This window comes from Stigmatopora argus, chromosome 14 (genome assembly GCF_051989625.1).
Source record: "Stigmatopora argus isolate UIUO_Sarg chromosome 14, RoL_Sarg_1.0, whole genome shotgun sequence".
Taxonomy (NCBI): Eukaryota; Metazoa; Chordata; class Actinopteri; order Syngnathiformes; family Syngnathidae; genus Stigmatopora; species Stigmatopora argus.
The window spans coordinates 17788281-17811621 of record NC_135400.1 but is presented as its reverse complement, the minus strand read 5'-3'; the positions used below and the strand labels follow the sequence as shown (position 1 = coordinate 17811621).

General features: G+C 52.7%; 3 protein-coding genes across 3 annotated transcripts; 1 reads left to right on the top strand and 2 right to left on the bottom strand.

Annotated features, from left to right (window-relative positions):
• Positions 1 to 42: 42 nt before the first annotated feature.
• Positions 43 to 2029, bottom strand: phb (prohibitin). Its single transcript, XM_077618413.1, has 7 exons — positions 1926 to 2029; positions 1391 to 1494; positions 1090 to 1251; positions 876 to 1018; positions 680 to 796; positions 460 to 555; positions 43 to 389 (listed from the first exon to the last, which is right to left on the bottom strand). Exons 2-7 carry the CDS (start codon positions 1473 to 1475, stop codon positions 177 to 179), a joined length of 816 nt encoding a protein of 271 aa, XP_077474539.1. The 5' UTR covers positions 1476 to 1494; positions 1926 to 2029; the 3' UTR covers positions 43 to 176.
• Positions 2030 to 2289: 260 nt separating this feature from the next.
• LOC144088334 (uncharacterized) lies at positions 2290 to 7955 on the top strand. The gene is made up of 6 exons (XM_077618674.1): positions 2290 to 2346; positions 2681 to 2867; positions 3149 to 3286; positions 3503 to 5674; positions 5791 to 5968; positions 6047 to 7955. The coding sequence occupies exons 4-6, from the start codon at positions 3854 to 3856 to the stop codon at positions 6088 to 6090; spliced, it is 2043 nt and encodes a 680-aa protein (XP_077474800.1). The 5' UTR covers positions 2290 to 2346; positions 2681 to 2867; positions 3149 to 3286; positions 3503 to 3853; the 3' UTR covers positions 6091 to 7955.
• A 210-nt stretch (positions 7956 to 8165) lies between these two features.
• On the bottom strand, positions 8166 to 22775 carry vat1 (vesicle amine transport 1). Its single transcript, XM_077618722.1, has 6 exons — positions 21796 to 22775; positions 18395 to 18602; positions 13994 to 14164; positions 13807 to 13896; positions 13338 to 13579; positions 8166 to 11978 (listed from the first exon to the last, which is right to left on the bottom strand). Exons 1-6 carry the CDS (start codon positions 22261 to 22263, stop codon positions 11712 to 11714), a joined length of 1446 nt encoding a protein of 481 aa, XP_077474848.1. The 5' UTR covers positions 22264 to 22775; the 3' UTR covers positions 8166 to 11711.
• Between the last annotated feature and the right edge of the window lie 566 nt (positions 22776 to 23341).

Genomic DNA, 23341 nt, shown 5'->3' with positions numbered 1-23341 from the left:
CGCGAGGGAAATTGTGGGGCGAGTGACGCACTTACAAGGAGGTAGAAAGACGCATTTTATTGTTGTCCAGGTATACGGTGTTTTACATGGCCACACGCTGCGACCGGCCGGCCGTGCCAAGCAATTCTCTCCCGCGATCGACCGAATATGGTAGTGTGGTTGGTACGGCGGAATCATCACAGGGGCAGTTGGAGCAAGGTGCCCTGCCCCGACGGCAGGTAGGTGACGTTCCGCGCGCGAGACAGCAGCATAGCCACGTCCTCGGCCGCCTCCAGTTTGCGCAGCTCCACCAGGCCGTCGCCGGCTTCCATGAGGGAGTTGGCGATAAGGAGGGCGGCCTGGGAGTCGCCCTCGGCCGAGATGACGGCGGCTTGCTTCAATTGCTCCGCCTGAACAAAATACATTGGCCGCATAAGGACCACGGGCACGCCGATGACGGCAGACGGCGAGCCAAATGACCTTCTCCACGACGAATCTGGCCCTCTCGGCCTCCTGCTGGGCCACCTGCTTCATCTCTACGGCCTCCGTGAACTCCTTGCCAAACGTCAAGTGCGTCTAAAAGATTGAAAACTGTGCTCACAAAATAGTCAAGCTTGCACCAGCTAGCTTCTTCCACCGTGGTGCCATTCAATTGGGTCCACGTGGCGGCGCCCATTTATGAATCACTTGGACGGCGTACCAGTGAGACGTCATCTAGGATGAGCCCGAACGTGGAAGCTCTTTCCGTGAGGTCCTCGCTGACCTGGCGGGAGACCAGCTCTCTCTGCGTAATGAGCTCGCCGGCATCGAACCGCGCCTTGGCCGGAACACAAACGTCACGCGTCGGTTTCGGCGACTTTGCCCGTCGGGGGGCAAGACGTCGATTGGACACGCACCACTACGGCCTTCAGCACCTCCGTGGTGATGGACGGCAGCACTCTTTCGTCGTAGTCCTCGCCGATGCTGGTGAAGATGCGCGGGAGCTGCGTGCTCACCGGTCGGAAGAGGATACGCAGCGTGATGTTGACATTCTGCAGATCTGTCAGGGAAAAAGCGTCTCCTACGAACCCGAGGGAGGGCAAGGGGGAATGACAGCGGACGAGGGCGTACCTTTGCTTCCCGTGATGACGGGGACGTTTCGGGGACGGGAGCGACAGTCGAAAACGATTGGCTTCTGCACCCACGGGATGAGGAAGTGAGTGCCCTCGCCGACCACGGTGTCCTGCACGCCTCGGAACCTGTCGAATATCACCGCCTGGTGCCCCGCGTCCACTGTCACAAAAACCACAGTGATCACGTGGAAATCATTCAGATACAAAAAAAAACCCAACACATACAGATGAATAACGAGTATGTCACGAGGATGCAATGACGATATTTGCACGGAAAGCATCCAAAGATGAAAACTCACCATTGAAAAGAGCGGAGTTTACGACACTTCCACCTATGGCCAGGGCCAGCCCCAGCTTGCCAATGGACTCAAATAGCTTGGCCATTGTGGGATATCTAATTGGACTGCAAAAGAAAATCAGAAGAAAAACTCATAAGGAGCGTATTTGGTGAATTCGAGGACACCGGTGAAGGACTGTTGACTTTGGCCTGGAAGTGTCACCATGGCTAGCCTTTACTCACGAGCTAGCTTGAAACACGCAAGTGTGATAAAATACGGGGGCAAAAAAACAAATAAACAAACAAACGAAAAACGAATACAATTCCACAAATGCGTATCACTCAAATTCGTAAGCTAGCAAAATAATTTCAAGTAAAGCAATCGACCAAGAATAGGAGCAGGGCGCGTATCTCTTTGACTCGCCTACTTATGACACAGATATACTATTAAGTACGCAGCACACAATTCAACAATCTCAACAGTTCGAAGGACAATAATTATCGTGGTTAAATAAAAGGCTTTCCGTGTGTTTTATGGAGCATGTGTCATAACTCACCTGGGTTTTACTCAGGCTTCTGTGACCTCCACCGGACGCGACTTGCAGCACATGAATTAGCCCTATCGATGCGCATGCGCTTAGGGTGAGCCAACGTGACATCCGATTGGTTAGATGACTTCCTCTACGGTTTGTGCCATATATTTTTTTTGACAATATTATTTCTACGAACAAGGAATTACATAATAAAACAGAACAGGCAGTAGGTAAGACTGAAATGTGAAAAAATGCTACATTACACAGTAAATTAAAGTAAACGAAATGTTTTGGGGTTTGGGTCATTTTTGTCCGAAATATTCTTTAGTGCACTCGATCGCCCCCTGTTGACCAGTCTCTAACATCAAAGTTTCACTTTTGTCCCCATGTACTGCTCGTGTTTTTAACTCTAAGTCAAACATAAACAACCGTGTGGTCTTGTAAGGTAAAAGATTTTCATTTTATATATATAGAATGTGTTTTATATATCATTAAGATGGTCACTGACTTTAAATGGCCCTTTAGACGGTACTTGAAAGCATATTTTCATACCTCCTACACTTGAAAGCCTGTAAAGAATCTTGAAATAATCTTTTCTCACGATTTATTTTAGTCTTTTTTTATAAGACTGGACGTTGCCATTTGAAAAGACTATATAGTTTTGTGTCTTGCATAAGATTACCTTTTTTCTACACCGTAAAAGAACTTCCAATAAGACTGGTGTTTCCACAGTTTTTGCCAGAAGTGGTTTTATTGTGAGCGCTTGTGTCATCTGTTAGAAAATGTCAGAGGAGAGTCGGACGGTGCGAGTCAGCGGCATGCCTGGCGACATGGAAGAAGAGCGGCTGATTGACAAGTTAGCCGTCCACTTCTTGCGCCCCAGCAATGGCGGAGGGGAAATCGAGTCTGTTACCATGGAGACGACGGAGCCCTACGGTGCCCTGATCCAGTTTGAAGACAGTGGAGGTCAGCGTTAGGTTACGCACTGGTTATACACCGTCGCTTCAGTTTGTCCAGTGACACGGTTGGCGTCCATCGTGGTCGTCTTGAAAGGGGGCTGGATCATTCCCATCCGTGGTCCTGTTAAACACTTCCTATTTTCTCTCCCCCGTATTTCCCGGAGTTTTTTTCTTATTTGTTTAGGCAGGGGATTCAATTAGGGAACGACACCATCAGTTGCGTTTTTGATTGACTTTTGGCTTTTAATCTTAACGCTTTGTCCTTTGGCTATATTTTCATGGTTTAAGAAACGTGACTTTAATGGGCGTGATTGTCCTCCAGTGGCCCGAAGAGTCATTGGTCACGGCCGACACACTCTCAAAGTGGACGGGAAGGACTACAAGCTTTCAGTGAGCGAGCATTGCCCGAGCCCCGACCCAAACCAGGTACTTCTTCAAGCCATTTTTCTCAACAATACCTATGTTCGATAACTATTTCGTGTGAAGCTCACCTAGCTTCAGAGGTTGAATCAAAACAAAAACAAAAATCAACAACAACATCTTGGGGTGTTACTAAACAGTTATTTTAACCAGGCGTGCAAAAACAGTTACTAAACAGTTATTTTAAACAGTCGTCCAAAAATGTTCCCTCGTCTGTTTTAGCTCATCACAAGTCTAACGGCAACTGTGGACTACAGCCAATTTCCCGGGGGCGAAAGGGCGTTGGTCGGCGTGCTCCGGGATCACCCCCACGTTGAGGCGAGCTTTGACTCCGCCCACAAGTCGTGTCGCCTGCGTGGCTCCTACACCCAAGCGCGGTCGCTCTTGGCCCGGCTGCTCGGCCGTCGCTCTCAAGACGAACGTTGGCTCGCGGCTCCGGCTTCTCAAAGTGGCTCCGAGTCCCCGGGCGAGAGAGCGGAGGACAAAGATCTTCCCGGTGGCTCCTCTACCGAGACGGCGGAGGAGAAAGATGTCCAAAGTGGCTCCCCCATCCCAGAGGAGGACCCGTCGTTGATGTTGGACGCGGACGTGTTCCGGTATCTGCAGAAGCGCTACGGCCAGGAGTACCGGCGCTTGCAGAGCCTGCACGGCGTCCGAGTGGTGGACGCCACCGCTCGGGGCGTCACCGCGCTATTTCTACGAGCGGTCGGCCGGGAGGGCGGCGGAGAGCCCCGGCGCTTAGAGCTGGCCAGGGTGGCCATACGTGACCTCTGCCAGGAGAGCGAGAGGAGGATCTGTCAGGCCAAGATCCCCAAGGGCGACCTGGACCCCGGCTGCGACCTGCGGCGAGCGACGGACACGCTCCGTCTGGCCTTTCCCGACCTTCTGCTCGACCAAGACGGCGGCTGCGTATTCCTCATCGGCGACTGTTGCGACGTGTCTGAAGCCAAATGCTTTCTTCTCCGGGAGCACGGCGCGGGCGGGGGAGAACGCCGAGAAAACGCCGCCCGTCAACTCGGAGGGCCGTCTCCCCGCCCGGCCCGAGGCCCCGCCGCGCCTCGGTGCCCGGCGACCCCGGGCGATCGCGAGGATCCGGCGCGGCCGTCGGCGAAGGCCAGAGGATCGGAAGGCGGCCGAGTGGATCCTTTGGACGCCGGCTCCGGAGACCCCGAGCCACCGTTACCTTCCGGTGCGGTAGATTTGTACTCGTGCGGCGCCTCCAGTGAGCCGAATCGGCCGTTGGACGCCGCCGAAGATGGGCTTTCCGTAACGAGGCGTAAAACGTCCGTGGACGCGCCGGCCGAGAGACCCGGTCGCGGCACGGCGCCGCTCCGTCCGCCTGTGAAAGCGCACACGCGGTCCGATGCGAGGAACGCCGAGAGTTTTTCCGGAGCGACTCGGGAGAGCGCCGACGATTCGTTCGCGTCTCTCCCCGGGGCCGGGACCCCTAGGCCCGAGGAACCCGTGCGGGGAGAGCCGCCCCGGGTCTACCGCGTGGAGGTCCTGGTGTCCACCGTCATGTGGCTCCATATCAAAGAGGTCCACGGCGCCCGAGTGGAAGCGCTGACTCGTTACGTGGAGCTCACGGAGGCGGGTCGGCGGGACGGCATCCGGTCGGCCGTCGGGCTGAGCGGGTCGGATCGGGCCGCCGTGAGCGCCTGCCGGCTCTCTTTGCTAGAGCTGGTGGAGGGCGTCGGCGCCGATTTCTCCGTCCGCGAGCTCCGCCTTGCGGAGCTGGACGTTCACGACGTGGAAGACGTCACCTGGCGGGCCGCCTGCGCCGAGGTGCGCCGGCGCGTGGCAAAGATCAGCCTCCGGGTCAAGGGGGGGACTTTGTATCTCCTGGGTCCCCGACGCCTGTGCCGTCAGGTCAGCGCCTCGCTGCGAGAGGTCTTTTGCGGGGACCGCTGGCCAGGGGGCGGGAGGCGAGCCGGCCCGGGCCCGGCCGCTCGGGAACGCCTCCGGAAGCGTACGGCGGACCGAGCCGGGACCGAGCCGGCCGGCGGAGCGGTGAGCGGAAGCCACCTCCTTGTCCGGGAGACCTTGGAATGGGCGGGGCGCTGGAACCGAGGGTCCGTGGTGGTTCACGCCGGCTTCGGGTCGCCATCCACCCGCCGGCGATTCACCACGTCTCCGCCGGAAGAAGGCCTCTCGGGCGCAGTAGGCACCTGCGGGCAGACGGCCCCCTCCGGCCACTGGGGCGAGCTCGAGGTCCTGGCGCCAGCCGAAGGCCCGGACGCCGTTCGCGCCCGGCGCGAGGGGCCGAGGCCTCCCCGGTCGGCGGCGGGCGTCTCGAGCACGGCCAATAGCTGCAAAGTCAACTTGAGTTTGCCCGGTCACAAGAATGGCGCCACCATCAAGGTCACCTACCGGCTTCCTGATGATGTACAAGAGGTGAGGTGGGCAGAGACTTGCAAATCCACAGATTGGGAGAAGTGATTTTTTTTTAAATCAAGAGATCTGTAAGTGACTTTTGCTTTTGTTGTTGTTGTTGCCGTCTGACTTGGCAGGGCGCTCATCCTTCTCCCGGAAGGCCTTTCCGCGGCGGCGTCTTGAAGGCTTTCTTCCCCGACGGCAACAAGAGCGGGAGACTTGTGCCCAGGTTGGAGGACGCCTTCCGCCGGGGCCTCAGCTTCACGCCGAGCGGCCGGGAGAAGGGCTCCGAGGTGGTCCCGGCCGACCGGGGTGGTGAGCGTGCCGGCCGCGGGCGACGAGCCTTGCGCGGCGTGGCCAAAGGTCACCACGTGTGTTTTTTGGCTCCCTCAGGAAGGCCCATTTTTCCCATTCCAGACGCCCGTCGGGAGTCTTGACGTCCAACGGGACGGGAGAGCGAGTTGTTCTTGTCAGCGGAGGGTCCTGCCCACTTTAAGGTATGGGCATGTTCTCCTCGCGCTATTAGCAGCCATCGAGGCACCGTTTGGAAGCTCAGAATAACCACACTTGTTCTCAAATAGAACTTTTTTTTTGACATGGACCGTGTGATAGGATTGGCAAATGACAATTTCGAAAACTAGGGAAAGAAGTCAACAACTTCCGACTATGCTAATGTTCCTTGATCAATAAGGATCTTTGATCTTTTTGACATGAACAATGTGTTCAAAAGGGCTGGACAAAGCAGTGTTTTTGGGTGCAGCTTTTGCTCCCAAGTCATGGAGCAGAGAGACAGACAAAGCGGACAGACACAGTTGAAGCACAACGGGGGTTGGGCTCAAACAAGAAGCACCTGACTCCAATCCACTGATTGCACTTGCAACATACAATATCTGTAGAAAGCTTTCTTCTTTAGAGATTGGAATGAAAAGCCACTGCAGGCGACCCTTTGTTGACTTGGTTTACTTTGCCCAGCCCTGATAAATGAAGGCCTCGTCTTATGGGATGCTACGACTTCATATGTCCATACCTGTCAACTTATAGGTTTTTCCCGTATTTGATACATTTTTTGGGATCATTTTAAATGGTCTACGGCGTATCACAACTTTTGTAGTTTTTTTTGTCAAACCCATCTCAATGTATCCAATTTTGGCACCGACTGAGCTGACTGACAAAGTTGAACCAGAGGGGGTTGGGCTGCAAGAAGCACCTGACGCCAATCCACTGATTGCACTCGTAGGACACTAATATTGTGGAAAGCTTTGCTCTGTCCAGGTTGAAACCAAAGCACTCACTTTGAAATAAATGCCTAGTCTTATGGGATGCTACAACTTCATATGTCCATACCTGTCAACTTACAAGTTTTCCCGTATTTGATACATTTTTTGGGATCATTTTAAATGGTCTACGGCGTATCACAACTTTTGTAGTTTTTTTTGTCAAACCCATCTCAATGTATCCAATTTTGGCTCCATTTTGGCACCGACTGAGCTGACTGACAAACTTGAACCAGAGGGGGTTGGGCTGTGTGAAGCAGCTGACTCCAATCCACTGATTGCACTCGTAGGACACTAATATTGTGGAAAGCTTTGCTTTGTCCAGGTTGAAACCAAAGCACTCACTTTGAAATAAATACCTAGTCTTATGGGATGCTACAACTTCATATGACCATACCTGTCAACTTACAAGTTTTCCCGTATTTGATACATTTTTTGGGATCATTTTAAATGGTCTACGACATATCACAACTTTTGTAGTTTTTTTTTGTCAAACCCATCTCAATGTATCCAATTTTGGCACCGACTGAGCTGACTGACAAAGTTGAACCAGAGGGGGTTGGGCAAGAGAAGCACCTGACGCCAATCCACTGATTGCACTCGTAGGACACTAATATTGTGGAAAGCTTTGCTCTGTCCAGGTTGAAACCAAAGCACTCACTTTGAAATAAATGCCTCGTCTTATGGGATGCTACAACTTCATATGTCCATACCTGTCAACTTACAAGTTTTCCCGTATTTGATATGTTTTTTGGATCATTTCAAATTGCGTATAACAACTTTTGTAGGGGATTTTTTTTAAGTAGTTTTTTTGTCAAACCCATTTCAATTTACCCCATTTCGGCTCAATTTCGGGTGGGCAAAGCCACTTGCAGCTTTTCCTTCCAAGCCATCCAGCTCAGACAAAGCTGACACAGTTGAAGCACAACGGGGGTTGGGCTGAAACAAGAAGCACCTGACGCCAATCCACTGATTGCACTTGCAACATACAATATCTGTAGAAAGCTTCTCTCTCTCTCGAGCTTGGTAAGGAAAACTTGCACCCCCAAAATGCCCCCCCCCCCCCCCCCCCCCCCGCCCGCACCCACTGCAGGCAGACGGCCCACAGTAGAATAGTTTGCCCGCCCCTACTTTACATCATGAAAAAGCATTCATGTTTAGCTTTTCAGGATCATGAGAGCACCTCACTACCCCTTGAAATCCCCAAAATGCAACCCAATAAAGAAAAAAAAGACATGTATTGTTTTCTTGTTTTTTAATTTTGTATTAGTCCTGGAAAACATGTAAGGCATATGGTAACATTACACACTGAAGCGTTACAAGCTGTACAGGCTCACGCAGAACTCACCCAGATTCGAGCACAAAAAGAAGCAGCATTAATATTCAAAAACAAACAAACCATGTTTTTTCATTCAAAAAAACAACAACATTGGTTTTGGTGAGTGTTGTTGTTTTGAGAAAGAGAGGGTGGTGGTTGTTTACTCATCCAAGCTACACAACACACGCCAAAATCACATTTCTGGAAGCCCGCGTGGGGCGACAGTCGTGGCCCAGTGTTTTGGTGCGGGGATGAGCGAGAGGGAGGGAGGGAGGGAGGTAGGTGAAAGAGGTGAAGGAGGTGAGGGAGGTGAGAGAGGTGAGGGACTCTGCTCATTCCCAGAGTTAGCCGGAGGCTTTGGCTTGGCAACTTGGCAACTTGACAACGTGACGAAGCGATAGCGAGCATTCTTCCTCAGACCACATCGGCACGTGAGCACTAAACTAAGCGGTACATACACACTGTTACCTTTTTTCTTTTCTTCCAAACTCTAAACATGCTTCCTAGTACGAGATGGACAGGCGAGAATGGGAAGGGGAGGCGGAATTTGGCCGGGCTTCCGCTGGCCGGACGTGACGGATTGTGCCGTAAATGGAGCCAAAAGTGTGGGGAGGACCTGAGGAACCACGTCGACGGAGAGCCAAAGGCCAAAAGCAAAAGCAAAAGCAAAAGCAAAAGCAAAAGCAAAAGAAAATGAAGGCAAGGGACGCCATTGGCCGCTCGTCGCCTCAGCGCATTTTGGTCCCCGCTTTCCTGGCCTCGCCTACGTTGGGAAAAGTGGCAAAATGTTGGCGCAGAAACCTCCCTACTGTTGCATAAGTGCGTGGAAATGCCGCAAAGTCACCAAAATGGCGCAAAACTGCCAAGCACTGCTCTTGTTGAGATTGGTTTTTCCGCTCAACACTCTACAGTACTGTGCCAAGTTGTGGCGCTAGCTAGGTCTTGGACTCCTCAACGCCGCACCTTAAGCTTTGAGGCTATGTAGAAAACGGTTCTCCCGCCCGAGTTCAAATCAGTTCAATCGACCAAAAACGCTTCCCAACAAATGCTATTGTGGCTCACTGATGGCATGTCTTTTGTTGCTATCAACAGACTTGGCCAGAAATGTCTGATTAGCCGGGCTAACGTGCCTAAACCTTTAGACTACAATAGTTAAGGTAAGAATCAAATAAGAGTGACAAACAAAGCCAGAGACGCCGTTATTTCACACGAGTCGCAACGGCAAGCGAGCGTTTGCGAGCGTACTTGTTTTGCCAGACTTGCCTGGACACTTTGCCAATGCTTCTGTTGAGTCAAGGGACGGACGGACGGACGGACTGAGGTAAACCGTGTGCTAGGAAGGCGGAGCAGATGCACCAGCGACAAACAAAGGCCAGGGAAAAAACAAACAAACAAAGGGACAAAAAAACCAATTCTTCTCAGTGCACATATTTGGGATACTCGTCACACGCACTGGGTCTCGTAAGAAGGACGAAAACGCGTCCAAAATCACGCTTCATACTGTATAGATCTTTTTTGTTTTGACGCGCTGTAAATATTCAAAGCATTGACGAGAGGAATACGCATTGTCATTTGGCACACGTGGTTTGGGGGCAGCTTAATGACAAAAAAGGCTCTCGGACACAAACCATTGGAAACACCGTATGATTTTTTTGGGGGGGGGCAGTGTTTCTCTCTTATTTTTTTTCGTTTGTTTTGTCACACATGGCACTCGGAACAAAAGCACCGTGCATAGGTTCACCAAGGGAGCCCAGCAGATTAGAACAGAACACGAATAATACCAATAAACGTCATATGAACCAGCGGGTGCGCTCGCACTCCAGCCCGCCAGGGGGCGCCAGACGCCAGCTGGTGAATGGACGCGAGGGGGGCTGGTGTGCGAGCGCCTTGCTGCTATGTGCATTAGGATCAGCGAACAGAGTGCAAAACATACAAAACATCACTTTGTCCTCCTAGCTCAGGCTCGGAAGAGAGCGCCAGGGGTTAAAGTGGCGGTGGCGTTGGCGGTGGCGTTGGTGGTGGTGGTGGCGGTGGTAGCGGTAGCGGCCTTGCTCACATCTGAGGACGTTCACGCAATGGCACATAGCGCATGTTCATGTTTAACACAATATTTTCGTTTTTTTTTTTTAAATGACATGTATCAAGCATGTTCTCCTCGGGCCTGCGTGGGTTTTCTCCGGGTACTCCGGTTTCCTCCCCCATTCCAAAGACATGCATGGTAGGCCGATTGGACACTCTAAATTGCCCGTAGGTACGAGTTTGAGGGTGAATGGTTGTTTGTCTCCTTGTGCCCTGCGATTGGCTGACCACCGATTTAGGGTGTCCCCCACCTCGTGCCCCAGCACCCACTGCGAGCCTAGTGAGGATAAAGCGGTTGAGAAAATGAGATGAGAGATGAGACATGTATAAAGCTATTCACCGCTTACAGACAGGCAGGTAAGGTTACGCGCTTAAAAAAAAAAAATTCCAACGATGGAAGTCGTCGAATGCCCTATTATAGAGCATCAAACTTTTGTGCTCGCTTATTTAATGTAGCGTCTTGTTGATACTAGACAAGGCCAAAAGTTTTTGTTGTAAAATGCTCTTTTTTCTAACAATGCCCATGTTCACGTGAGTGCAATTCCCCTAATCACGCCAAGGCGGCGCTATGCCCTATTCATTGTTTCCAGTCGAGGCTTTATCTTGTTGTCGTTTGTTTTACTTGGGAGAGAAGAATTGAATAGAATTTTTTCACGTCATCTAAAGGGGGCGATAAGGAGGCGGGGGGCTTTTCACTATTGGCGGCTGGCTGAGTCGCGGCATCTCTCCACAAGCCTGTTGCTATGCCGACGGCAAAGAGGGAGTGGGAAAGAGATCCCTCTCCCCTTTCACAGCGATAGTCGAGGCCACGGACAGTTGTTGGTGAAAAGGAGCCAGGGGGAGGCACCGTGGGCACCGTGGGCACCGTGGGCAGCGCGGGCAGCGCGGGCACCACAGTGGCCCTTTCAGCAGTCACCAGTCCCGACGGGCCATCTCTCGGGGGCGATCCCCTCCCCGATTCATCTTCCGCGCACAGAGGCTCTTTATGAGGGGCTATTATTAAGTGGCGAGCGCTTTTTAACCAGCGTAGAATACTTTGCGATGGTCGGCCAATCGCGGGCCTCGCTGACTCATCCGTGTGACATAACCGGGCGGGAAATCGGGCGGGTGCGCTCGCTCTTTGTGCCTGTCTGTGGGCGGGGGCAAGGTCCATGACGGTAAGTAAAAAAAATTAAAAAGGTGACGGACGGGAAAAAAACGACAATCGCCATCCCGTGGTGGGATTTTTTTTCCGTCACAGTCAAAAAAGCGTAATGACTAAAAGGGAGATGGATGCGAAGGAGAGTGTTGTAGCCGCCAGCCCCCTCCCATCAATCCCACCACTCCCACCACCACCACCACCACCAGCACCAGGAGCAGCTCCAAGCACTTAACTCTCCTTCCTTCCTCACTTCTCCTCCTTCTTGGGCTCCTCTTTCTTCTCTTCCTCCTCCTTTTTGGCCTCCTCCTTTTTCTTGTCTTCCTTCTTGCCGTCGTCCTTCTTCTTGTCTTCCTTCTTCTTGTCCTCCTTCTTCTTGTCCTCCTTCTTCTTGTCGGCCGCCGGTGGCGGCGCCGCCGCCTCCTCCTTCTTCTCCTCCTCGGGCATGGGCTCGGTGGTGAGGATCACCTTGCCGATATTGTTCCTCTCCTGCATCTTGCGCATGGCGTCGCCCACCTGCGGCGGCAAAGAAAGAAAGCGAGGGGAGGGGTTGTGGGTCGGGAGGTGGACAATGGCATCAATCTCTTTCAACGCGAAATGGCAGAAAGTGGGTTCGAGACGATGGTTGCTCGTGGCGGTCGCCCTCCCCCCACCCACACCGCCCGCCCATTTTTCTTCACGGTAAAATGCCACGCATGAGTCACGCTGTGGATTCTGAAGGCTGGCAAAGGAGTGGTGCGCGATGGATGATGGCACTTGTTGCTCTCCGCCTCCCTCCTCGCATCCGTCCGTGCGTCCGTCCGTCTCTCCCGCGGTCACTGGCCGGAGGCGGGCGCAACGACGGAGCGGCGCCACGGCAACGGGGGCCATCGCCTAGCAACCTCCAGCCCCGGCGACTTTTGCGTGGGGGGAGGCGGGAACGGAGAGCGAGCACGCGGCGGCCTTTTCCAGCGAATCCTTCCTTCCCTCGGGATGTGAAGCAAGCGGCCTTCCCGGGTCACTAAAGAGACCGTTCTTTGACGTCTTTGTGGCGGCGACCCCGACAATAAAGACATTTTGGAGTAAAACAAAAAAAGGCGACGATTGATAAACGATTTGGGGCGTCTCATCTGCCTTTTCCTTTCTCATCCTCTTCTGGTCTCCCCGCATCAGGGAGCCGCCCTTAGCCAGACACGCCGATGACGGGGGGTCGCCATAGCAACAAGAACGGGGGGGGGGGGGTATAGAAGAGGAACAAGGAGGGAGAGAGTAGAAAACGGAGGAGTTTGTGACAGATGCAGAGGCAAAACAGGCCCTCATTTTGCCAGCCTCCTCCATTCACACGGTGCTTTTTGCCAGCCCGCTTTCTCCTCGCAGACGGTCCGAATCCGTCCGTCCGACCGTCCGTCGGCCTCCAATCGACCGCCGACGGCCGCCATTGACACGGGCTCGGCGGGGGCCATTTGCCTTTTGAGCAAAATAATAGACTTTTTATCTAAGGAGAGGCTAGCTATTTGAGGAAAAGGCCTTTTCGGGGGCCTGGAATCCCATCCGAGATGCGAGTGGCGTAGCGCAGCCTAAATCTTTGCTCTCTTTCATGGCAGTTGAAGTTGAGTCTAAGAGCCAGCCAGCCAGCCAGCATTCGCTGTCTGCACCGCTTACGCTCAGGCCCCACAAATAAGAGAAGGAAGGATGGAAGCGCAAACGCGCATTTGCTTCAAGGCCCGTCCACGGACGGACGAGTCGCGTGCGTGGAGTTTACAGAATCACTACGAGTCGTCGTCGTCGTCGTCGCTATTTGCGTCCCGATGACTTCGGCGCGGCCCCCGAAAGACGGCGACTCGCGAATCTGAGCGCTTTGCTAAAGTGGTAGAAGATTGCCGCCTGGCGACTCACCTGCTCCAGGTGCCAGGTGGAGTCGATGCGAGGCTTGATCTGGCCCCGCTCGTAGAGGTCCAGGATGGCTCTCATGGCCTGGTCGATCAGCTCCGTCTCCCCGTCCAGGTAGCCCAGGTGGAAGCCGCACACGGATTTGTTGCTCTGGATTAAGCTGAGCGCGTGGATGGAGAACTGGTGGTACCAATTCTTGGCCACCGCCAGCAAGTTCTTCTTCTGGCCCGCCAGCATGTTAGCGGCACCTGAAGAAGAAGAAGAAAAAGAAAAAATGCTGGCACCGTCATTGGCTCTCCATCGGACGGACGGGCAACGGGTGACGGGCCCCGGGTCGAACGGCTGAGGTCGGGAGGAAGCGCTTCGGCACTTTTGCCGTGTTCCATTAGCCGCCGGGCTTTTGTTAACATTGCACGTCATGGCTTTTGGCGTGAAAGCCATTGGGCGTGGAGATCATTGGAGTGCTTTTACGCACCGTAGGTGATCAGTTTGCCCATGGGTTTAAGCAGGTTGTAGGCCTTGTGGGTGTCCGATCCGCCCAGGGGGTCCAGCACGATGTCCAGACCTACGAAAGAGAGACAAAATAATCCCAGTACAGACGGGGGAAAGGTGGAGAAAAGGCGACGGCGGGCGGCCCGTGACGCCGATGGCCACTCCCTTACCTTTGGGGCTGATTTTGCGGACCTCCTCCACGTAGTCCTTGGTGCGGTAGTCGATGGGATGCGTGACGCCGGCCTGGCCGATGGCCTCGTGCTTGCTGGCCGACGCCGTGCCGAACACGGTCACGTCCTTCACCGTCTTGCAGAGTTGCGTGGCCGCCGTGCCCACGCCACCTTTGGGGCGGATCACCAGCATTTATTTCCCCTCCCCCGTCACCTTGGCACACGCGTACGGAGTTTGCAACGGATCTCGTTCACGGGGCGGAGCAAGCACGTGGACTTTTTTTCCGAGAGCGGACTTTTTTTTAACGATCAATTCCGAGCACCGGCGTCAACGCCCCCCTCGCCGTAAAAGCCGGCGTCAACGCCCCCCCTCGCCGTAAAAGCCGGCGCGTGTGGCGACGTGCCCGTTTTTCACGTCGAGCGAGCGAGCGAGATGTTGCCAGGGAAACCAAGCAGATCGGCAGCGCCGAGCGATCCGAGGGGACATTTTCTTTCACGTCAACGAACCCGAGCCTCATCGTCACTTGACAAAATACCACAAATTGGTCTTCAGACGTGGTATAATCCAAAATGGATGCCAATTCCACTGATGACTGCGCGTGAACTAACCCATGTTTTCCGAGCCGCTAGCGTATTTTTGGGACAATAAGTCGCACCCGAGGATGCCAAAGGAGACGCAAGGAGGAAGAATGTTGCACCAGTCGATACGACTCATCCTGAGCCTGAAAGTGGAACTCCAGAGGCCAGAAGAGGCGCTCCAGCGGAGGGAGACGTTAGCCTAAGCGAATTCCTGCCGCTAATTTCATGGCTTCTCTTGAAATCCAATTGAAATGTTTACATTTGTTGTTCCTTCCAACAATCCATTGAGTTTGTTTTTTTCTCTCCCCAGGCTCACAGGAGCGCTTTTTGTCTCTCCTTCCATCTTGACATTTGAGGAATTTGAGGCCAAAACACAGAGGAATTTGCCATGAAAAGTGTTGACGCTGATGCCCAGTTTCCTTCTTTGTGTGTGGAATTGAATTGTGTTCCTGCGGCAAGACTTGAATTCTTCTTCAAACTTGAATTATGCACACATTTGCAAATGCGTACGAGTGGCGGTCAATCAGTCGGTGGGTCGGTGGGTCGGTGGCTATCTGAATGGAAACGGATCTGCGTGGAGATGCCACAGAAACTTGTTGGCCTGTGTCACTTCCTCCGCGTTTCACTTTTGGACGGGGAACTTTCACAAGCTGCCATTTCCTTGCTGACAGACAGAGGAAATTCAAAAAACATGTGGTGTCAAAGTGGTGGCCCGGGGGCCAAGTCTGGCCCGCCGCATCATTTTGTGCGGCCCGAGAAAGTAAATGATGAGTGCCGAATTTCTGTTTTAGGATCATATTCAAATGAAGTCTATAGATGTAAATTATATTTCCAGATTTTCACCTTTTTAAGGTGCAATTTTTTAATCCAAAGTTTTTCTTTTTGTGTTTTTAGTTTAGTGCAAAAAGCATTTTGTAAAATATAAAAATAAATATATAAAGTATTTTCGGTTTTCCACTTTAATATTGGACATCTTTTTTAAAAATTGTTTCTTTTGAAATGAAAAACAAATGATTAAAATGTTTTCCCTTACTAAGAGAAAAGCTCAAATAAACATTGTTTTAGGTCTATAAAAACGTAATATCTAGGGATTTTGATCCATTTCTTTTAATCTGATTTGTTTTAAAAATATATAAACATTATATGAGATGACATGAAATCAAGTTGACATGAATGTGGCCCACCAACCAAACAAAGGACGGACGGGAGCTGCTTTGTCATCATTGCAAATCATGTCATCTGGATATTTTTGCGGGCCGCAAATCAACTTTCTGCCTTAGTTTTGGGTTTATTATTTTTGTTGTACTCTCATAGCAGGCGGCGCAAGGAGGAAGCCACCAGCGAGTGTGTGAGAGGGTTTCCTGAGGAAGGAATGTCACGCCATTAATTCATACTATCGTGTTTGTCAAACAGCGTGACTATTTATGGTGGCACTGTGCCTGCCTGGAGAAGAACATTGCTGTTGATATCCTGTTTTTTTTGGCAATTTTGCCACGCAGAAGCAAGGCTAATTTGGGCACCCTATTGGCCAGGTATTATCAAAGTGGCTGGGAGCCCCAAACGAGCGGACAACCCCTTAAATCTCCCATTGAATCCATTTCCTACTCAGCCCGAGACTCTAATCGGAAAGCGACTCGCTCCAATTTAAAAAAAGCTAATCTAATAATGCTCTGAAAGCCTACCTCGCCAACCCTAACGCAACCCCTGGGACCAATAGGGTCTCACTAACACTCCTCAATGGCTATTCTACCATTCGGACTCTAACCCAACCCGTTGGGGCAAGATCCAATGGTGTCGTCCACTTTTTAACGCGAGGCGTCTTCAAAATCGACACCGCTTCCGATGGGACGGAGACGTGTTACGATGAAGCACACGGACGATGACGGTAAACCGTGGGAGGAACGGGGCGGGCGGGGCCGCCGTCTCGCTGGAAGAAAGGCCTCAAAAGGGCAACGATCGCTTGGATGGAAATGCGCGCAAAAGCGGACTCGCTTTGGCTGATGAAACTCAACAGATGAACTGGCAGGCCGTCAAGCTGGATTTTGACAGCCCGGTCGTCGTTCTCCGAAGCCATGACGCTTGAAATGACGTGGAAGCGCGCGCAGGTTGTCCTCGAACCTCATAGCAGGCAAAGCCCGTCAAGGAATAAAGCCAGACGACTTTCGGCTCGGGGTTAAAAGCCGCGAGCCGACCAGAGTCGGGACGGCGCGGCCCCGCTTCCTTCCCCTTTGTCTTACAGCCGTGGGCCACGCGGTTCAACGGCCCCCCGCTCCCCGCTTTGCTCAGCGCTCAGCACGAATTAGCGCGAATTAGCGCCACCCCGTCAGGCAGCCAAACTGGAGTTCTCTTAGCCCGACCCCGTCCGACCATCTCTTATTTGTGGGGCCTGAGCTTTTCGGTTCTCTGACTTAGCGGCTAAATATCGGACGGGCCAAACGGTTACTCTGCGTACAATGGGAAAGATTAAGAATGCCGACATTTAGCGGCCTGGCCCGGAAATAACTACTTTGGGAGCCAGAAATGTGGGATGTTGATGTGAACGCCCCTACCGTCGCACTTGCTAGTGAAGGAAGTGGTCATCGCATAGCCAGCGGCAAGAATTGGAGTTAGCATTACCATGCAAATGAAATGGCATCCCGACAAACCGTGTCTATTTCTAAACGGGTTTTAACGTAGACCAGGAGCGGTTGCTTTGTTCTGTCTGCGATGGCCCAAGAACACATCCATACAAGAACACATCCATCTAACCGTCAACCCGTCTACGGCGCACGCGACGTCGAAGGACTCTTTGCGGGAAGGAACGCGCCCCGCCGCCAACGCAAGTTCTCGGTTCAGGGAGAGGTCGGGGGGCGTGGGCCGGTCACGTTCGCAAAGATGTGGGCGCATTTTTCCGGCGACGGATACGGCCGAGGTCGTACCGGCCGAGCGGAGGAGGATGCACATGTGCGCTTCGGCGGGAGGAAATACAACGGGCTATTGTTTGGCCGCCAAAGAGGACGGCGGAGCCACGAGAAAGGCAGCTGACCGCTGTTTACTCTTTTTGGGGGGGGGGGCGGACGGGGGGCTTCGTGTGACGGAGACAGGTCCACGGTTGTCTTGGACAGAGTTCAAAGTAAAGACGTCGCGAGCGCCAGTCTTGTTCGCTACTCAGCCTAGTAGTTGACGCCCACATTTTTGAGGGGCAAAAATGTCTGTAGGTGGCTTCCGCGTGCCACCACTGCCAACGGCCGCCAGAATTCTGTCTTCTCCAGGCGTCGTCAGAGGCCCGCTAGCTCACCATTTCACGGCGTAGTACAGGGCTCCGGAACCTTTTTGACAGTGAGCCATAAACAATTCCTAATTTCTAATGTTATTTTTTGAGAGCCATTCTCAGAATTGAAAAGTAAAAATACATGAAAATGTGTGATCTTTTTGTCCTTTCACCATTTTTAAGTATAAAAAGTCTCGGAATTCTTTTCACAACATTTTTATGACGTTGCTAATAAATCAGTATCAATGATATCATGCATGCAGAAGAGTCATAAAAAACAAAATTATGATTAAAGTGGTGCTAGAGGTAGTGTCGACGCCGCAGTGACGCTCTTGTTAGTGCGTTCGGGACTCAGCTTTCTCACCAGTGATTGACCGATTTTACCTCACAGGTTAGTGGAGAGCCATATGCACCCATGGAAAGAGCCACATACGGCTCCCGAGCCATAGGTTCCCTACCCCTGCCGTAGTACTTTCTCGGTTTTAAAGCTCACGCGACAAACGGCGGCAAATCACGCGGCCACGCGGCCACGCGGCGGCCGCGCCTTCCACGGGCAAAAGCGGGATTCCTACCTGCGGCCGAGTGGATGAGGACGCTCTGGTTGGGGCGCAGGTGACCAAAGTCGAAGAGCATCAAGTAGGCGGTGACGTAGTTGACGGGGATGGCGGCGGCCTCTTCGAAGCTCATGCCGTCCGGCATGAGGACGGTGTGCTTGGCCGGCACCGCCACCACTTCCTGCCACAGGCCGTAGCGGCTCAGGACCATCACCTTGTCGCCCACCTGGAAAATGGAGAGCAGGTTGGGGAGTTGCCGGGGGAGGGAGGGAGGGAGATTTCTGCCGGAAAGCGTCGGCCTCCAATGAGACGTTCCATTTGAAGAAAAAGGCCACCAAAAAGCAAATTCACCCTTCAATTCATCATGGATGGTTGAAGGGAAATTTGCAGGCTCGCCGATAGGACGAGAAGAGAAGGTGGAAGAAGGAGGGGGGCCGGGGGGGGCCGGGGAGGGCAGGGGAGGGCCGGCCCTGGGGGGCCGGGGGGGGGCCGGGGAGGGCCGGGGAGGGCCGCACCCTTTTTGCAGCCACCGTCGCAAGCGCCACCGTGCTCTTCTTTTTGCACTTGACTCATTTGATGAAGCAAATCAAACGCCGCTAGACTTCACTCACCGTATGTATATTTGGATTATTTCAACGGGAATATGATCGGGGCAGCACATGGAGATAAAGTCATTGACAGAATGAAAAAATGGCAATTTTCATAAAAGGGAAGGAGGAAATACCAGAATGACAATGCGAGCGAGGGCTAATTGACAACATATGGGTAGGAGCAGGCCAACACTCGCAAAGGCCTCAGTGTGTGTGTGTGTGTGTGTGTGTGTGTGTGTGTGTGTTTGTGTGTGTGTTTGTGTGTGTGTGTGTTGGGGCAAGGGTTTAGGAGGGGGAAAAAAGCAGAAGAAAAAGTGCTGATGCACAGCGTCACAAGGGTTTCGGTGTGATTGCGCTTCTCCCTTTCCCGGCTTACTCACCGTCACACTATTCCATAAAAAAAGCTCCTGTTTAGGTCATGGTTCAGGATTTGTTCTCAACGTCAAAGTCACACCGGGACACTTTGGAAGGGAAACATAATCTCCCCCAAAAAGCAGCTGTATGGCAAAGAAACCATTTATCAAATTTCCACATGTCTACCAATCTACCATTTCTATGATTTTAGCAGGTGACCAAGACTTGGAATGTTACGCAAATGACACAAAGACGCCTTTACAGCAATCACTTGACATCTTACAAGACCTACTTGGAGGACTTTTATGACTTTTGGTTGTTTTCTGTTAAGCTTTCACAAGCGCATGTTTTCAATGGGAGGCTTCCTCATAAGCCCACCGTTGGAAAATGCTCCGAAGACGTGGTCGGCGTCGAGAAAGTTTCTACAAGGAGAGGAAAAAAAATTAAAATCAAGGCCGCAGCGAACCTCGAGCCAAGACAAAAAAAAGGCGCCGAGGCCGGGAACGACGTTGGTTCGGCGGAGGCGCTAAAAGATCTCTTCCCATTAGCGATGAATTCTCCACGGGAGAAGGGAGCCGTCTCGTTTGCCGGTTGACCTTTCCGTCCGCTCTCCGCGAGCGACAACGTGGAAAGCCAAAGAGCCATATTCTGAAAGGTGGCCGACCCCTCGTCGATTGGAACGGGATGGCTCGCCATCCGTGGTGAGGGAGCGCCCCGTCAAACTTTGAAACGACACATGACGCGGAAGAAACAACCCGATGATAAAAGAGGCGAACCCGCGGACCGGGCCCTTTCGTCAACTCCAGCTGACGGCCGTGTCCGTCATCCAGTTTATGATTCGTCACGCTTGGCCGCATGATCGACTTCCCCTTTGCTGATGTAGCCCCCCCCCCCCCCCCTTCCTAAAATCTGCTCCAAATGTATTGAACAACACTGCGAAAAAGCTACTCCAAATGCGTAACATGCTGACGAGGGTTTCTAAAAAGCTAACACATGCTACATTCAAGGCCTGTTTTGTTTCAGGGAATCTCAGTCTAGGAGGGTGCAAACAAATGTGGCCAATGATAGCATTATTGTCATTTTTAGCATTAAACATCCTATTTTAAGAGGGTAATATCTAAGTTTAGACTGTCCCAATCAGAGCAAAGGTGGCAAATCCAAGGCGATGCGCCAGATTTGGAACAAAATATTGACCCAACAGGGCTAAGACGGTAACGGTTTGTTTTTTAAGACCTTGGTGTAGGTGAATCAGGAAGGGAAGTCAACATTTTTCAAATATTTGTATGATCTGTCAGGCCATTTTGTTCCATCCAGCGCCATAGCCTGCTATGGCCCCGGTTCTTCTACACTTATTTCTCAACTTCTGGATATACTTGCCCATTGTTCCGTGATTGCTCAAGATGGACAAATGTTTCTTAGTTGTTTCGAATGCAGAAAGAAGAAGGCCGTTGCACAAACATGCGTGTAGGGACCCGTCTGGCAAATGGCAACTTCTTCAATGCCAACGGTGGGCGATCAGATCAACTGGTGTTTTGCTATCTATGTCTAATCGTCGAGGGGGGACGTGACAGGACCGGACGGGTTGGGGCGGGGCGGGGCTAGGCGGGGCAGGGCGGGGCGTGTCTCCGTTGTGTCGCATTTTGCCAAGCTCAGTGATCCACCGCACCGCACCGCACCGCACCGATCCGCACCGCTCCGCTCCTTTTAACAAAAGGCGTCAATATCGCCGGCGCCCGCACCGGTGTCAAGTCGCAATCACCACGAGCCATTCACCCCCGTCTTTCCAGTATCTACAAAATAAAAGGCTCCGCTGACTTGGCCGTGCCTCATCCACGTCGTTTTTCGAAATTATCCAAACTGAATCGTGTAACGAGATACTTTTAGTCGCCATTCATCCGGGTTGACCCACAAATTCCTTGCTTGTCGTCCTTTCCTCGAGACAATTGGGGATTATTTTGAAAGTGGCCAGAGGCGCCTTTCGGTGATAGCCTGGAGCATTTGACGCGGCTCACTCACGCTTGGCTGCACGTCGCCGTGTCCACACCCCCCCAAAAAGCACCGAGAAATACGATTAAAAGTGGCAATTTTCCAATAAAACCGTTTTCTGGATTCGTCAAAGTCGCAAAGTAAAGGTAGACGCAAAGCTAAAAGTGAGCTAAGTGACGACGGAGCGTTCAAGTACTCTGGTCATTTCGAACATCCGGCCGGCTCCGTGAGCCTTTTGCGTTTGCACGGCGCGGGCCAACAAGTGTCTCCTGTCAGAATCGTACCCGAACACATAATGACGGCCTTTTTGGGACGCGATTGTCCTTTTTTTGTTCCCGGCTGGATTCTGAGCGGTGGTTGGGCTGTCAATTGTCGAAATGTACTATAGAGGCAGCCGCGGGCACGCCCAAATCCAACTAGACAGAGCGCACGCGCGGTGGAAGCGGCGTGTTTGCGGATCTCGGCGATTTGGCCCTATATTTTGCTTACTTTTCGGTCCGCGACCTCCTCGCCGACGGCTTCCACCAGGCCGGAGCATTCCATGCCCAGGCTGACCGGCGGGGACGGCAGCCGGTCGTAGAGCCCCTGGCGGGCCATCAAGTCGGCGAAGTTGAGGCCGCACGCCTTGACTCGCACCTGGACCTCGCCCGCCTTCAGGGTGGGCTTGCCTTTCTTCACTTGCAATTTGACTTTGTCGTAGCCGCCGTAACCGGTAAGCACCAGGGCGCGGTACGTGAACGTCTCCTCCTCCTGCTGCTCATCCGTCGCCGTCGCCGTCACCGTCGCCACCGCCGCCGCCGCCGCCGCCTCCTCCTCCGGGACCTTGTCGGCAGTGGCGGCAGCAGCAGCCGTCGTCGTCATCGCCTCGCTCTTGGGTTCCTCGGTGGGCTTGGACTCTTGCTTCTGCTCCACGGCGTTCTGCTGTGGCTGCTGCACAGGTGCGTCTTCTCCAGACATTTTTCAAAGCTTTGGAATAAAAGCCAGAGCCTTTTTTTTAATCTTCAGACGAGGATGGACGTTGAGTGGTTTTGCTTTCCTTGCTTTCTTTGCTTTCTTTTTCCTCTAGCTTCTTTCTGTCTCTCTCGCAACGACGCACTCCAACGAGGACAAGGCGCGCTGACCGCTGGGAAGAGGTTGTCAACGCCGGGCCGGGCCGTTCCGTGCCGTGCAGACTCCAAGAGTGAGTGGGACCGGACTGAGGCGAAGCGGAAAACGCGGAGATCTGATCAAATCCGCCAATGAGGATTGGGCTGGATTCGGCTTTGTTGTGTGTGTGTGTGTGTGTGTCTCTGTGTGTGTCTCTGTGTGTGACTGTGTGTGTGTGTGGGCAGGGCTTGAGCGAGCGTCGCAGCGGGCTTTGCGCACACAAAAATGCCAGTCAGGGACACATTCTGACGGGGGGCGAGCGGGCGATTACATTTCGGAGGAGTTTGAATGGACGGCATTGACTTCGGTCCAAAAGTCATGGGTCAGGCCAACAGTCGAGGCCCAAATGGGGAATAAAAGGAAGTGGAGTTGAGCCAACGCCCCACCCTGCCATTCACATTGTAGGGCACTCATTTATCGGAAAGGATTATTGGGGCCTTGGCAGAGCTGCCAGACTCCAGTCTAGGCACAACCTCCGTTGCTTGGACAGTCGCCACCGAATACGATAGCAAAAAATAAAATGTGCTTCCTCGTGGCTGTCATTCCCCTTCTGACGGTTGGCCTTTATTGTGGAGCGTTCACCATCGGCCAGGGGAGATACACGCTCAACCGTTGGCGATGACGTGCAAAAGCCTGTTTTTTCCCTCCGGCGGCGACACCTGGTGGCTGAGGAGTGCCATTGGCGGAAGTGAGCAGAGCGCCATCGATTTGCAGGAATGATCGATCGATCGTTCGACCGATCGATCGGTGTGGAAAAGAAAGGTCGTTGTCGAGAGCGCGACACCTCCCTCTTCTCTTTAAATCCATCGACAGTTCCTGGAATGTCCCCAATGAGGCATTAAGGTGGACCACGGCCTCGTTTAGGCAACGGAAGAAGCTCCAAAAGTTG